The sequence below is a fragment of the Elephas maximus genome, chromosome 13 (genome assembly GCF_024166365.1).
Source record: "Elephas maximus indicus isolate mEleMax1 chromosome 13, mEleMax1 primary haplotype, whole genome shotgun sequence".
Taxonomy (NCBI): Eukaryota; Metazoa; Chordata; class Mammalia; order Proboscidea; family Elephantidae; genus Elephas; species Elephas maximus.
The window spans coordinates 37,963,582-37,979,447 of NC_064831.1; the positions used below are offsets into that span (position 1 = coordinate 37,963,582).

At 37.8% G+C, this 15,866-nt stretch overlaps 1 protein-coding gene across 1 annotated transcript in view; it reads left to right on the plus strand.

The window, feature by feature from the left end:
- TTC29 (tetratricopeptide repeat domain 29) overlaps positions 1-15,866 on the plus strand; it is a 301,390-nt gene that overhangs the window by 180,985 nt on the left and 104,539 nt on the right. The window contains exon 10 of the mRNA XM_049905435.1: positions 6,856-7,084. Within this exon, the coding sequence (XP_049761392.1) occupies positions 6,856-7,084 (229 nt within the window). The remainder of the gene's footprint in view (positions 1-6,855; positions 7,085-15,866) is intronic.

Here is a 15,866-nt window from a genome sequence, read left to right on the forward strand (position 1 = left end):
GGGCCTCTGCTCAGAGAAGCTCCTAGCCCTGGGGAAGATTTACGAGAAGGCCGACGGAGAGAGGAAGCCTTCCCCTGGAGCTAACACCCTGAATTTGGACTTATAGCCTACTTTACTGTGAAGAAATAAGTTTCTCTTTGTTAAAGCCATCCACTTGTGGTATTTCTGTTACAGCAGCACTAGATGACTAAGACACCTTCCCTCGGCAAACCAATCGAAAATAGCAATCAGGTCACTCTTTCAAGTTACTTGGTTTGAATTTTCCTTATAGCACTTATCTGATGATAGTTTTCTTGTTTATGATGTTTTCTTGTTGTCTTTTCGTTTGGCTAGATTGGAAGCTTAATGAGAACAGAGGCCATGCCTGCCTTTTTTTTTTATTGTATTCCCAGCACTTAGAAAAGTACCTGGCCCAGCATTGCTAAGCAAAAGCATGTGTGTTCATTGAATCAATCAGTAAATTTATGACGAATTTTACACCATTTTAAACAGTTTGTAACCAATTACAAATTGTAGTAATATGTTGTTGTTGTGTTGTTAGGTGCCGTTGAGTCAGTTCCAACTCATAGCGACCCTGTGCACAACAGAACGAAACAACGCCCGGTCCTGTGCCATCCTTACAATTGTTGTTATGCTTGAGCTCATTGTTGCGGGCGCTGTGTCAATCTACCTCGTTGAGAGTCTTCATCTTTTCCTCTGACCCTGTACTTTGCCAAGCATGACGTCCTTCTCCAGGGACTGATCCCTCCTGACAAGGTGTCCAAAGTATGTAAGAAGCAGTCTCGCCATTCTTGCTTCTAAGGAGCATTCTGGTTGTACTTCTTCCAAGACAGATTTGTTCATTCTTTTGGCAGTCCATGGTATATTCAATATTTTTCGCCAACACCACAATTCAAAGGCGTCAACTCTTCTTCAGTCTTCCTTATTCATTGTCCAGCTTTCACATGCATATGATGCTATTGAAAATACCATGGCTTGGGTCAGGCATACCTTAGTCTTCAAGGTGACGTCTTTGCTCTTCAGCACTTTGAAGAGGTCCTTTGCAGCAGATTTACCCAATGCAATGCATCTTTTGATTTCTTGACTGCTGCTTCCATGGCTGTTGATTTGGATCCAAGTAAAATGAAATCCTTGACAATTTCAGTCTTTTCTCCATTTATCATGATGATGTTTATTGGTCCAGTTGGGAGGATTTTTGTTTTCTTTCTGTTGAGGTGCAATCCATACTGAAGGCTGTGGTCTTTGATCTTCATTAGTAAGTACTTCAAGTCCTCTTCACTTTCAGCAAGCAAGGTTGTGTCATCTGCATAACGCAGGTTGGTAATGAGTCTTCCTCCAATCCTGATGCTCTGTTCTTCTTCATGTAGTCTAGCTTCTCGTATTATTTGCTCAGCATACAGATTAAATAGGTATGGTGAAAGAATACAACCGTGACGCACACCTTTCCTGACTTTCAACCAATCAGTATCCCCTTGTTCTGTCCAAACAACTGCCTCTTGATCTATGTAAAGGTTCCTCATGAGCACAATTAAGTGTTCTGGAATTCCCATTCTTTGTAATGTTATCCATAATTTGTTATGATCCACACAGTTGAATGCCTTTGCATAGTCAATAAAACACAGGTAAACCTCCTTCTGGTATTCTCTGCTTTCCGCCAGGATCCATCTGACATCAGCAATGATATCCCTGGTTCCACATCCTCTTCTGAAACCAGCCTGAATTTCTGACAGTTCCCTGTCAGTGTACTGTTGCAGCCGTTTTTGAATGACGTGTGATATTAATGATATTGTTCTGTAATTTCCACATTCAGTTGGATCACCTTTCTTAGGAATAGGCATAAATATGGATCTCTTCCAGTCAGTTGGCCAGGAAGCTGTCTTCCATGTTTCTTGGCGTAGACGAGTGAGCACCTCCAGCGCTGCATCTGTATGTTGAAATATCTCAATTGATACTCCATCAATTCCTGGAGCCTTGTTTTTCTCCAATGCCTTCATTGCAGCTTGGACTTCTTCCTTCAGTACCATGGGTTCGGGATCATATGCCACCTCTTGAAATGGTTGAACATCGACTAATTCTTTTTGGTATAATGACTCTGTGTATTCCTTCTATCTTCTTCTGATGCTTCCTGCATCGTTTAATATTTTCCGCATAGAATCCTTCACTATTACAACTCTAGGCTTGAATTTTTTCTTCAGTTCTTTCAGCTTGAGGAATGCCGAGCATGTTCTTCCCTTTTGGTTTTCCATCTCCAGCTCTTTGCACATGTCATTATAATACTTTACTTTTTCTTCTCAAGTTGCCCTTTGAAATCTTCTGTTCAGTTCTTTTACTTCATCAATTCTTCCTTTTCCTTTAGCTGCTCGACGTTCGAGAGCAAGCTTCAGAGTGTCCTCTGACATCCATTCTGGTCTTTTCTTTCTTTTCTGTCTTTTCAATGACCTCTTGCTTTCTTCATGTATGATGTCCTTGATGTCATTCCACAGCTCGTCTGGTCTTTGGTCACTAGTGTTCAATACGTCAAATCTATTATTCAGATGGTCTCTCAATTCAGGTAAAGGTGATATTTTGGCTCTCATGGACTTGGTCTGATTTCCTTCAGTTTCAGCTTGAACTTGCATATGAGCAATTGATGGTCTGTTCCACGATCGGCCCCTGGCCTTGTTCTGACTGATGATATTGACCTTTTCCATGGTCTCTTTCCACAGATTTAGTCAATTTGATTTCTGTGTTTTCCATCTGGCGAGGTCCACGTGTACAGTCGCCGTTTATGTTGGTGAAAGAAGGTAGTAATATGTACTACTTTTAATTCACTAAGAATAGTATTCTATAGCTTTTGAAATTCCAAACTTTTATTTCATTTTTTACAATTTCTGAACATTTTGATGTTGCCCTTAATCCTTAAAACCAAATCTAATATTGCTCTTCGGTGTGTCAAAGTCCTCTACAAACTGCTCCTTTTGCCCTTCATATTACTTATGCAATGTATTATAATTGTATTCGTAACAACCATTGTTGTTACTACTATTGTGTGCTGTCGAGTTGATTCCGATTCACAGTAACCCTATATGACAGTAAAACTGTCCCCTAGGGTTTCCTAGGCTGTATATCTCTATGGGAGCAGATCACCACATCTTTTCTCCCCTGGAGCAACTGGTGGGTTCAAACTACCAACTTTTCTGTCAGTAGCTGGGTGCTTAACCCTTTTGCCACCAGGGCTCTTATTCTTAACAACAATCTCCAAGAAATAATATTAATATAATATCAAAAATACAGAGCTATCTTTGGAAAAATATTGGAGTTTGGAGTTACTGTTTTCCATAATTATTATAGTGTTCTTCAGTTTTTTAAAAAGCCAGCTGCTGGCCATTCCAACTCCTGGCAACCGCATGTGTGTTAGAGTAGAACCGTGCTCCATAGGATTTCCAATGGCTGATTTGTTGGTAGATCACCAGGCCTTTCTTCTGAGGCTCCTCTGGCTAGACTCAAACCACCAACCTTTCGGTGAGCAGCCACATGTGTTAACCATTTGCACCAATCAGGACCACTCCTATAATAATTAAAGTTAGCTTATTTTTAAAGTCTCTTTAACCCTAACTAGTTTCCTTTGACTAATATAATCACGGAAGTGAGCCACCCATCCCACCCTCCTGATGTCATCTTTTGAGGGACTGTCAATTGAAAACATGTGCTTAATGTGTTAACTGCTCAAGTGAGTAGGTTTTAAAAAATGAGCTGGGCACAGGTCCTTTATGAGATCTCTTGTTCTTTAATTAGATCAGAGGATAGTCACATAGTTAACAGAATGATAGTTCCAACACTCAAATAGAAGGGAAAATGGGTACGTAATTGTTCTTTCTCAATGCTGAGAAAAATGCCTGTGTATTTTGAGCTTTATCATTTAATACAGTGGTATTTTAGACACTAATTACTGTCTAATAAGGATCAGAATAATACATGAAAATTCTATGTTAAAATGTAAGAATTTAAGCTTTGTTTCAAGGTCTGTGATGTCATCAAGATTCTGTTCTGGAATTATCCACTTCATGCTTATCAGTGATATTTATAACATTAAATGAATTGTATCTTCCAGTAAAATACATCTATGAAGAGTATAAATTCACTTGTATATTCTCAAACTCATGTTTAAGATTGCCAGAATTAATTAGTGGAATCTTCTGAATTTTATCATAGAATAGGAATTAACTGCTCACTGAAATAAACTGTTGAAGATTGGACAGAACCTCTGGAGAAGGGATTAAATTTAGATATTAAACTCTTTAGGAATTAAAAATCTGGAGACACAACACACATTAGTAAAGTCTCATTCCAAGACGGTATGTATAAAAACACTCTTCTCAAAACTCTGAGAAGAGTTAATGTTGTATTTTCTTAATAGATTTTTGGAAGGAGAGAAAATTAGGCCAATACCAGTTTTATGGCAATTGTGTGGGCCTAAAGACTGAATACTAGGTACAATTTGAGGGCAGGGAAAAATAATTAGTTATACTGCTTTTATTTTGAAAAAAAGAAAAGCAATTGTCAAATAAGATCTAATCTAGGTTTTGGAGTCCTAGGTGGTACAAACAGTTAACACACTTGACTGTTAAGGAAAGGTTGGAGGTTCAAGTCCACTGAAAAGAAAAGCCTGGTGATTTGCTTCTGAAAAATCAGCTATGAAAACCCTATGGAATAATTTCACTCTGACATACCTGGGCTTGCCTTGAGTTGGAATTGACTGAACCACAACTATTGCTAACTGTTAATCTATATGTTAGGCATATCAACACTTCCATTAATAGTAAGTTGGCCCACTTGGCTATAAAGTCCATTCACTACTGAAGCCCCACTACCTGGCATGGTGCCTGACACATAGTGGTTACTCAGTGAATGAATGAGGATAAATTAACGAGTTAATTCTAACGTATATATATTTTCAAGAATTCTGTAAATTAACATATATGTCCATTTATTTATGGCCTCTAATTTTCCTAATTAAGACTCTTACCTAAAACAACAAAGAGCCGGAAGCTCAGAAGTATAAACAGAACAATAATTAATTAGATATTTATCCCTTGTTTCTAAAAATAGCAAAGTTTGGTCAAATCGTGTATTTTCATATATTTTGTCTTTCATCTTTGATGTCTTACAGGACAAGTCTAAATGGTACTTCAGACAATCTATAACTTTAACTAGTTTTATTTTTATTATTTTCTTTATTTCTATTGTTTCTCACATACTTAATTGGCATACAAATATCTTTGATATAGTTTTATTTTTCCTAATTGAGTAATCTTACATAAATTCTATATTTTCTACCTTTAAATAATGGAAAGAAATGTTCACCTCAACAGACCAGAATGATTACTGATGTAATATAGTGTCTAAATTAGCAAATTTAATTGTCTGGAATGAACCATTTGAATAATCTGTCCCTGCAGGCATACTATGTGGGTACACTGTTATATGTGCTGTGCATGTGTGCAACATAACTGTCACACAAGCCCTATTTCTCCCCCTCCTCACCTTGCTAGCAACTTCTTTATTCAGTCAGCTTGAGTCCAACGGGTAGTGAGTCAGTGGAGAAAGGAAATTTTTTTCCTTAGAGCCTTTGCAAGTATAGTTCAATCCTAGAAATAATATCCTCCTTTAGGGAAGAGTTTTTGTGAGGATTTTTTGAAGATCTGGGGGGTAGCAGAGCCTCAAATCCAGTATTTTTAAAAGAAAAATAATACTTTCTCCATATGAAAATATAGAATTTATGTAAGTTATATATATAAAAAAAATCTATATATAAATAAATATAGATATAACATACATATATATATATATATATATATATATAGCACTGGCCCTGACACTTAATAAGAGCTAGGTAAACACCACTATTTATTTGTGAACAAAGCTTTGAAGATGTGAGGATGACAAAAAAAATTAAAAATAAATAAAAAATCATAATTTTGCAACTTAAAATATTGCAAAGGACTTAGAGGTGGGATTGAAAAAAAATGCCAATGTTGAGTTGATTCCAACTCATAGCAACCCTATAGGACAGAGTAGAGCTGCCCCATAGGGTTTCCAAGACTGTAATCTTTAGGAAACAGACTACCACATCTTTCTCATGCGGAGCGGCTGGTGGGTTCTAGCGCTGACCGTTCAGGTAGCAGCCGAGCATTTAACCACTGCACCACCAGGGCTTTTTAGAGGTGGGATAAACAGTGAAATCATCCTGATTTCTACCAGTGCTATCAAGCTCATGTTTTTAAAGAACGCATCGATACCTCTGTGTTCTGATTTAAGCATGACATTGCACGTGGGAAGGCAAGGGCAGTAGTCTGAACCAGCAAATAAATTCAGTTATTTCCACTGAGCACCGATTAAAGTGGTTGGCCAGAAAATGGCCTCTTTCCATTTTCATGACAAAAAATGAAAGCTGATTAAAAAATATTTCATTAGGTAACTCACTGCTACGAGTAAGAAAACTCCCTCCGAATCAAAGTAAATTGGTTCAGTCTTTCCCAAACTTCTTTTCACTACCATGTATTAGGTTGAACTATATGAAGCTGCCAACGTTTGACCATATTTTATCCAAAAAACTTAAGTTTCATGTAATTCCACCTGTTAGATACAGCTTTCTTACTAAATTAGCTTCAAGATATTCCATAGTGAGTAATCACGACTGTTTAAAAGAACCTTATTCTGATAGAGAGCCTGCTCACCCTGCCTTTCTTCTTGAAGATGAACTGTGGTGACTGTTGAAAGATCAGTGTGGGATATACCAGGGAGGAGGGGGTGGATATGTGAAATGGCAAAATAAAAATTAAGAAGAAAACATTATTATTTCTATTGCATTTTTAGGGATACTACAGCAAAGCTTCTGAATACTTCCAGCAAGCTTTTGACACAACAAGAGAGCTAATGAACATGCCTTTGATGGACGAGACTAAAGTTCATTATGGGATAGCAAAAGCACACCAGCTGATGCTGACCATTAACCACTACATAGAAACTGCAGATTTCACCAGCCTCGACTACCTGCTGTCGTGGAAGGAGAGTAGACGTGACATTGCCCCTGACCTGATTGCTGGTAAGGCACTGGTTTTGAAACACACTTTAGTTTTTGTGGACACCCCCGTGGCATAGTGGCTAAGAGCTACAGCTGCTAACCAAAAGGTCGGCAGTTCGAATCCACCAGGTGCTCCTTGGAAACTCTATGGGGCAGTTCTAGTCTGTCCTATAGGGTCGCTATGAGTCGGAATTGACTCAACGGCAATGGGTTTGGTTTGGTCTTTGGTTTAGTTTTTGGTTTTTGTATCATTCTTAGGGGCTGAGTAATTTTCTTATGAAGATTTATTCAACTATTGGTGATTTTAACTTTATTGGTCATTTTAATTTTATTTATTACTACATGAAGATTGAATGTGCTTTTTGTATTACATGTTCGATGTTTAAGGAAAGCATAAAACAGTGGCAATCTCCTGTTCAATTTGCTAAATCACAATCTCATACTGTTTGTTTGTTTGGTTGGTTTTCTTAAATAAGCACTGATCAGGTGCAAAGAATGTGAAATAAGTTTATGCTGTTTTGAACTGTCCGGTGTTGTACCTTACTGACAAGAGCAGGTGTTGATAGATGCTAGGTTATATTATACACTTACTTTTCTGAGAGTAGTTGATTTTATAATTATTTTCACTTAATTTGTTTTTAATTTGAGCTTGAATATTAATTTAGAAAAATGTTTGCTAGCAATTCTCTCTATTCCACTTTTTCCTGCGTATGTGTCCTTGTGAAAAATTAGAGTCAAAATAGTCAATCAGTAACTAAAGGGGAGGTGAACAAACACATGAAAAGATGCTCTCAATCATTAGCCATGAGATAGATGCATGTCAAACCTACAGTGAGATACCATCTCACCCTTGCAAAAATGGAAATGATAAAAAAAAAAAAAAAGTTCTGACGAGGCTGTAGGGAGATTGGAGCTCTTATACAGTGCTGATGGGATTGAAAAATGGTACAACCACTATGGAAAATGGTATGGCACTTCCTCAAAAAGCTACAAATAGAAAAACCTTATGATCCAGCAATCCCACTCCCAGGTATATATTCTAGAGCTGTAAAAACAGTGACATGAATAGACGTATGCACACCTATGTTTGTTGCAACATTGTTCACAATAGCAAAAAGATGGAAACAACCTAAGTGCCCGTCAGTGAATTAACGGATGGACAAACTGTAGGACATACATACAGTGGGATGCTACACAACAATAAAGGATAATGATAAGTCCAAGAAACATCTTGTAACATGGATGAATCTGAAGGATATTATAGTAAGGAAAATAAGCCAACCACAAAAGGACACATATCATATGGTCTCACTTTTATAAAAAGTCAAGAATAAGTATACGCACAGAATGCAACATTCTTTAGTTACCAAGGATGGGAGGGGAAGGGAGAAGGAATCCCTTTCTAGATAGTAGCTACTAGTTATCTTTGGTGATGGGAAAGGCAGTACTCAGTATGGGTGAAGTCTGCACAACTTGACCAAGATAAATGAAGACAACAAGAAGTACTCAAGAATAAGGGATAATTTTGGTTAATGCTATAACATAAAATTTTGCAACAACAGTAATAGCAACCAAAAAATATGTGTATGGTTACATGGGTAGGTATGTGTGTGTGTGTATATATATATGTATCTGTAGGCATATGTGTATACATGTATGTGCTGCATTTATGTTCATATATATAATAAAACACATAGGTGGCACAGTTACGAATACTTTCTAGACATATACAAACACCTCACAGGATTGGGTTGATGGGTTGAAAGTCTTAGGACCATAGTCTCATGGGACAACTCGGTCAATCGGCATAACACAGCTCATAAAGATAATGTTCTACATTTTAGCTAGGTGAGTAGTGTCTGAGATCTTAAAAGCTTATGAGCAACCTTCTAAGATACAACTGTTGGTGTGTACTCATCAGAAACAAAGGAGAATGAAGGAAACCAAAGACTCAAAGAAGAAACTAGTCCACAGGACTAATAGCCCACACGAACCATGGCCTTGTCTAGTCTGAGACCAGAAGAACTGGATGGTGCTTGGCTACCACTACCGACCTTTCTGGCCAGCAACACGATAGAAGGTCCCGGATAGAATGGGAGAAAAATGTGGAACAAAACTAATTCCTATGAAAGCCAGACCAGTAAAGACTAGAGAACTCTTGAGAATATTGCCCTAAGATACCCTTTGAACTTGGAACTGAAACCACTCCCGGAGGTCACCTTTCACCCAAATAATGGATTGGCTTATAAAATAAACAATATTACGTGTGAGTACTGTGCTCCCTTAAACAGTCAACTGTATGAAACCAAACAGTCAATGTTTAACCTAAAGCAAAGATGAGAAGCTAAGGAGGGGCAGGGAAGCTAGATTAATGGAAATAGAAGAAACAAAATAATGAGAATGCTGACATGTTATAAAAAATGTAACCAGTGTCATGAAATAATTTGAACAAAAAATTTTAAATGGGAAACTAACTTGCTGTGTAAACTTTCACCTAAAACACAATATTGTTTAAAAAAAAAAAATAACTAAAGGGAATGTGATGGTCAGTTTTATATGTCAGCTTTGCTAGGCTATGGAGCCCTCGCCATGCAATGGTTAAGATCTCAGCTGCTAACCAAAAGGTTGGCAGTTCCAGTTCACGGTGGGTACCTGGAAACCCTATGGGGCAGTTCTAATCTGTCCTAAAAAGTCGCTATGAGTCAAAATCGACTCAACGGCAGTGGGTTTTAGGTTTGGTTGCTAGGCTATTGTTCCAGTTAAGAAGTTTGGAATAGGTTTTTCTTTTTTTAAAAAAAATCAGTACTGCCTATGGCTGACTTTTGCGTTATATTTGTTTGAAAATTACTTGTTTGTAAATCAAACTTTTTAAAGCAAAAAAATTTTAAATATTTTGTGATAATTCAAATGTAATCATAATGCAAAATTTGTAATATGAAGAAGCATCTCCGATTTGATTTGAGAACTCTTTTGTTCTGAAGTCCTAGAGATAAACCAACAACCTGGTATTTCATTTGCTCCATAGCATAAACCATTACCTAACAGAAAGTTAGGCACAAAGAACTTGTGTTGACTCTTTTAGGCCAGTAGAATATCACTTACCACTTCACCCACTGGGTCCCTTCTATCCTCTAGTTAAAGGAGCCCTGGCGGTTCAGTGGTTAAGCAATCAGCTGCTAATCAAAGAGTTGGCAATTTGAGTCCATCAGTCACTCCATAGGAGAAAGATGTGGCAGTCTGCTTCTGTAAAGATTACAACCTAGGAAACCCTTTGGGGCAGCTCTACTCTGTCCTGTAGGGTTGCTGTGAGTCAGAATCAACTCAACAGCACGTGACAACAACAACATCTTCTAGTTATAAAATAAAACCAAAAAACCCAAACCCATTGCTATTCAGTCCATTCTGACTCATAGCAACCCTATAGGACAGAGTAGAACTGCCCCACAGGCTTTCCAAGGAGCGCCTGGTGGATTCAAACTGCCAACTTTTTGGTTAGCAGCCATAGCACTTAACCACTACACCACCTGGGTTTCCAGTTATAAAATAAAGGTCTTGTTAAATATATATATACATATACATGTATATGATAGTCTCTACAAAAGATGGCCCGATGTCTGACATCTACTAGGTACAGAGTAAATCTTTGCTGAGTTAAACAGAATTCGAAATGAATGTGCGTGTCTAAGTTATAAACTAGTTTGCACTAACCACTTTTGAAAACAAATTCATAGTTTCCCTGTCTCCTTGGAAAATACAAAGAAGCCTATGATCCAACCCTGTATTTTGATTACCATCCAATTATCCCATGAATGAAGGACAACACTCACCAAATGTGATGGTGACAAAATGAGGAAGTACAAAAATACTATTTGGAAATCTGAGCGGCTTTTAAGTTTTCAAATTTTGCCTTTTTTCTATGGAGAGGCATCTTTAATCTTGCTATTGAGGGGTCCCATGTATTCAGAAAAAAGCAGATCAAACATCTGAAAGATGCATTATAAAAGCTCTGCAGTTATCTTTACCTCTGAGACTTGCACCCTCCAAACAAATCATTAGCTCACAGAGCAGGCAATATTCTTTTAAGCAGAGGAACATGACTCCCTAAGGGAATAGAGCAGTGAGAGCCCTCAGGTCTCCAGATGAAATAGAACCATGATTCACCCACAATTAGCTCTCATCTTTGTATCTTTCAGAGAGAACACAGCAAATATAGGAACCTTCACAGTATTCTAAATATCTTAGATACAGTTGGAATGATTTCGTATTTGTTCATTTCTTCTTAATATTGGGATTTAGAAGGAATTCAAATTTATCAAAGCAACAGAAATTGGTTGGCTCTCGGAGGCTATGCATTTCTGGGAGCCTATGAATTTCTACAGATTTCTCCAGAATATAGTTTATTTCCCTTGCTAGAACTATTCTCCATACAACCAGGGAGAAACTTTTTTTTTTTTTTTAACGAAAGTCTAATTCAGCTTACCTTTTGGAGATCACAGCCCAGGTGTAGGACATAAATGCAGAAACAAAAGCTTTCTTTATTCAACTTAATAGTAATGTTAAACTGGAAATGTAATCATAACCATTTAAATGCCAATATTGTTAAATGCTGATATTCCTTTGCTTAAAATAATTATATCAGTAACATGGTTTTAATAGTCTTTATTGTAGCCAAACGTAAACTCTGAGAAACAGGGTGCAAATCCTGAGTATAAAAATAAATTAAAAACTGGCTCTTTAGCACTTAAAACATGGTTTTCTACAAAATGGTGTGTAAAGAAGGTTTCTTTGAGTGACAGAAATTTCACCCAGGTTTTATGGATCTTTAGTATTCTTAAAGAAAAACATTCAGAAATCAGGAATTTGTCTCTCAGCCTTTGGTTTAATGTTGAACCTTGGCTTAATGTTAAATCATTGCTTGTATTTTTCACTCATGAACTTAATTCTTTGGAAATAAAAACCAAATCCGTTGCTGTCGAGTCAATTCCAACTCATAGCAACACTATAGGACAGAGTAGAATTGCCCCATAGGGTTTCCTAGACTGTAATCTTTATGGGAACAGATTGCCAGGTCTTTTCACCGGTGAAGCTGCTGGTGGATTCTAACATCTGACCTTTTAGTTAGCAATCAGGCATTTAACTATTGTGCCACTGGGGCTCCATAGTCATGTCACTGAAACCAAACCAAAGGCATTGCCATCAAGTCAATTCCAACTCATAGTGACCCTATAGGACAGAGTAGAACTACCATATACAATTTCCAAGGAGTGGCTGGTGGATTCAAACTGCCAACCTTTTGGTCAGCAGCCGAGGTCTTAACCACTGCACCACCAAGACTCCAACCCTTTCAAAGGATGTGAAAAAGCTATGGTTTTTTATACTTTGACCAGCTATTTCTGTTTGTTAAAACACCCTAATTGTGAGGACAAAGTCATGGAATTAACTGAAAAGTGAGCCAGCAGGTTTAATACCATTCCAAAGTGACAGAGCAAACCTCCATTTCTAATAACATGTTTAACAACTTGACACATAAAAAGAAGATTCCAGTGAAAAAAGCATGACTGAATCAAAGCTCATTTTACTGGCAGTTTGTTGTAATTGAGAGAGGTTGGCACTCAGAGTCAGGTGACCTTGGTTGTAAGACCATGTCAAGCACTGATTAGCTTTGTGACTTCCAACAAAAGATTTCAAAGTCTCTAATTTACTACCTGAGGCTTGAAATAGATCATTGATAAGATTCCTTCTGGCACTGACCACAGCTCTTCAGTGAGATCATCTTTCTAAATAAATATGCAATCTAGATTTTCATAAGCATTTATTTGTTGGTTTTCTTCCCATAAATACAGGTTTCTATGGATTTCCACAAAAGGAATTTTCAGAAATTTTTGTGTATAAACAACTGGGTGCATAGATTTGGTCCTTCTGCTAGAATTTATAGGAAAGAAGCCCCTAGCTATCAGATGTTATATGCAATTTTATTTTTCCCTGCTTGGCACTGTCAAGGTTGATAAACTTGGCTTTCAATTCATCTTCCTGTTTTCATCCCTATGCCTTGCTTCCCCTCAGTAACCCCCCATTCCCTGTCTTTTCCCCCACTGTTCCTGGTGCCCCCAATTCTTGAATGTGCCTGGCTTTGCAGAACTCATCGGTTCTGTAACCGTCATGATTCCTTCTACACGCACTTTCGTTTGCAGCTGCTACTCTCCTCCTCAATCTTGTACCACTCCTACATCCTCTTCTGAAAATGAGTTAAAATCATCTTTGGCTTTGTTGACTTTTATAGAATCAAGGAATGTATGAGTTGCGTGGTACCACATAAATCACTTGGTCCAAACTCTTTCTTTTCAGATGTCCTCAGGGAAAACAATAATCCAAAAGTCAAGATGAACTGTTATTAATTCTTCTGAATTCTAGTCTGGGGTTCTTTGCACATGTTGCAATTTCTTACGTATTACTTAATAGTAAAATCCATGTTTAACATTTTAAAACATTTTAAAGTCTGGATAAAAATATTCACAGTGAAAAGAAACAGGTAGGGTTTCTACTTCTGGCCAAGATGGAGTAACAGGTGCCAGACTTGCCCTCCTAACCTAAACAACTAAAGAATAAGCAAACAAGATGTACAGAACAAAGAATTTCAGAAATTGGATATCGGGGGTGCAGGACAATGATTCCTGAGGAAAAGGAAACAAATGAGGTATAAGCACCATGATTTTCCCAGATAACTGCCTGGATAAAATTCCCAGGCTTCGGCACTGGGAGAAGAACCAAAGCAGAGCTCAGTAGGTTCCCTGACTTGAGGAGACTGATCTGGGAGTTCAAGGAGGCCAGGGTGGTTAGAGTTCCCAGGAGAGAGTTTTGGAAAAAAAAGTAGCCAACTTGCAAGTAGGCTATCAAAATGCTGAGGATGGCAGAGAAGAAGCACAAAAGGAATGTAGATTCTTCATGATTTCCTTGGACAGTGAAATAACTAACTCTGTAATTGCCAACACCATTTGTATATGTATGTATATGAGATAAATTTCTCTGTTTCTTAAATCACTTTTAGCTGGGAATTTTTGTTACTTGCAGCTAAACACATTCTCACAATGAAACACCAAGTGGTACTGATACAGTATCTGGCACAAAGTAGTAACTGTGCTTATTTAGTCCCTGCGACTAGCACAATGCCTGGCACATCATAGTGCTCAAAGAATTCTTGAGCTGTGAAGCTATTTGTAGAATAACCTACCTTTTTATAATAAAACTTTTTAAAAATTATGTTTTTCAAACATTATAAAGTATCTCAGAATCAGGTATTCTCTTTTATTTTTAAAATGCCCATGTTCTAAAATTACTTAGCTCTCCTCTCAGTTGATCACCTTTCTCTAATTAGTACACCCGTTCCTTCTGAGCATCAACGTTGTGAACGTTGGGAAGAAATCAGTCTCATTGAACTGATTCACACTGTTATGAATGACTAAAAGTGCTTTAACCTATTCAGAGCAATTAGCATTTTTTAAATGTTGGAAGATTATCTATCGCCAGAACATAGGACAGTTGTAATATGGTATATAACTGAAATCATTCAGGCAGTGTGGGGCGAGATAATTATGGATAATGAGGTCAATACATAGACTAGTTGGTCTTTTAACTTCTGGAAATCTCTCTTTAAATTTAACTCTTCTCAGCTATTCCTGAATTTCAATGCTTTCCTTTCTTCACTACAAATTATACACTTAGAAATAGAAGTTATTAGGATTTTTAAATGATAGATCACTCAACTCTTAAGGAATCTGATGAAAGCTAAGGTCTCTCTCCTCTCTTCAGAAAAATGTACAATTTTTTGCAAGTAATTCTAGATGGTTTAGTAACCATAACTCAAGGGGGTAGAAACAGTAAGTGTTTAGCAGCATCTGGTTGTCTCCTCTTCTGGGTACATGAAAGACTGCACCAATCAGCCCCGTGCAATTGAGCAGGGCTCTGTGACTAGGCCTAGCCAGGGGGCTTCAGACAGAAGTGATTTATGTCATCTCTGGACATAAGCATAGGTAAGCCCCCTTCGGCCCTGCGGCTGATTCTTCCCCTGCTGCAGTGATCATAGAGGAAGGTTTATTAAAAATAATGTAGCCACAAGATGGAAATAGGAGTCCCTGATTATACCAAACAGTTAGGCATTCAGCTACTAAGCCAGAAGTGCCTTGAAAAAAAGTCCTGGCAACCTACTTCTGAAAGATCACAAACATTGAAAAGCGTATATGGAGTACAGTCCAAAACACATGATGTTGTCATGAGTCAGAACCTATGCGATGCCAACTGGTTTGTTCGTGTTTTGTTTTGTTTTTTTGTTTTGTTTTGTTTAAGATGGAAGCAGCCTAGACCGATAACTCCCTACCTACACGGTGAACACTTGCCCTGGAAAAGCATCATGTCTGAAGCAGATTTTGTGAGAACACAGGGCAATCCTTTACTGTGGAAAACCACTGAGATTTTCAGAGCTGTTTGTTACCACAGCTTAATTTAGCACATCCTGACTCTGGAGACTTCAGGATTCTTCTTGATGGCTCCCAAAATAGCAGCAATGGCAGGTCCAATGGGAGTGGAATTGGGACAGCCACTTCTCTGTCTGAGAATTTATAAACCATGTGTTCCTAGCCTGTGGGTCTGCTGTAAGTTTTTTAGAGGCAGGTGCCCTTTAAATCCTTTGTATTTCACTTCCATTTCTAGTCACAGAAAACAAGTTTGGTCGGACAAATGGAAGACTAAACACTAAAATATGTCTCCATATACTGCATGCTAGTGTCAAAAAAGTGTAAGAAGGATATGA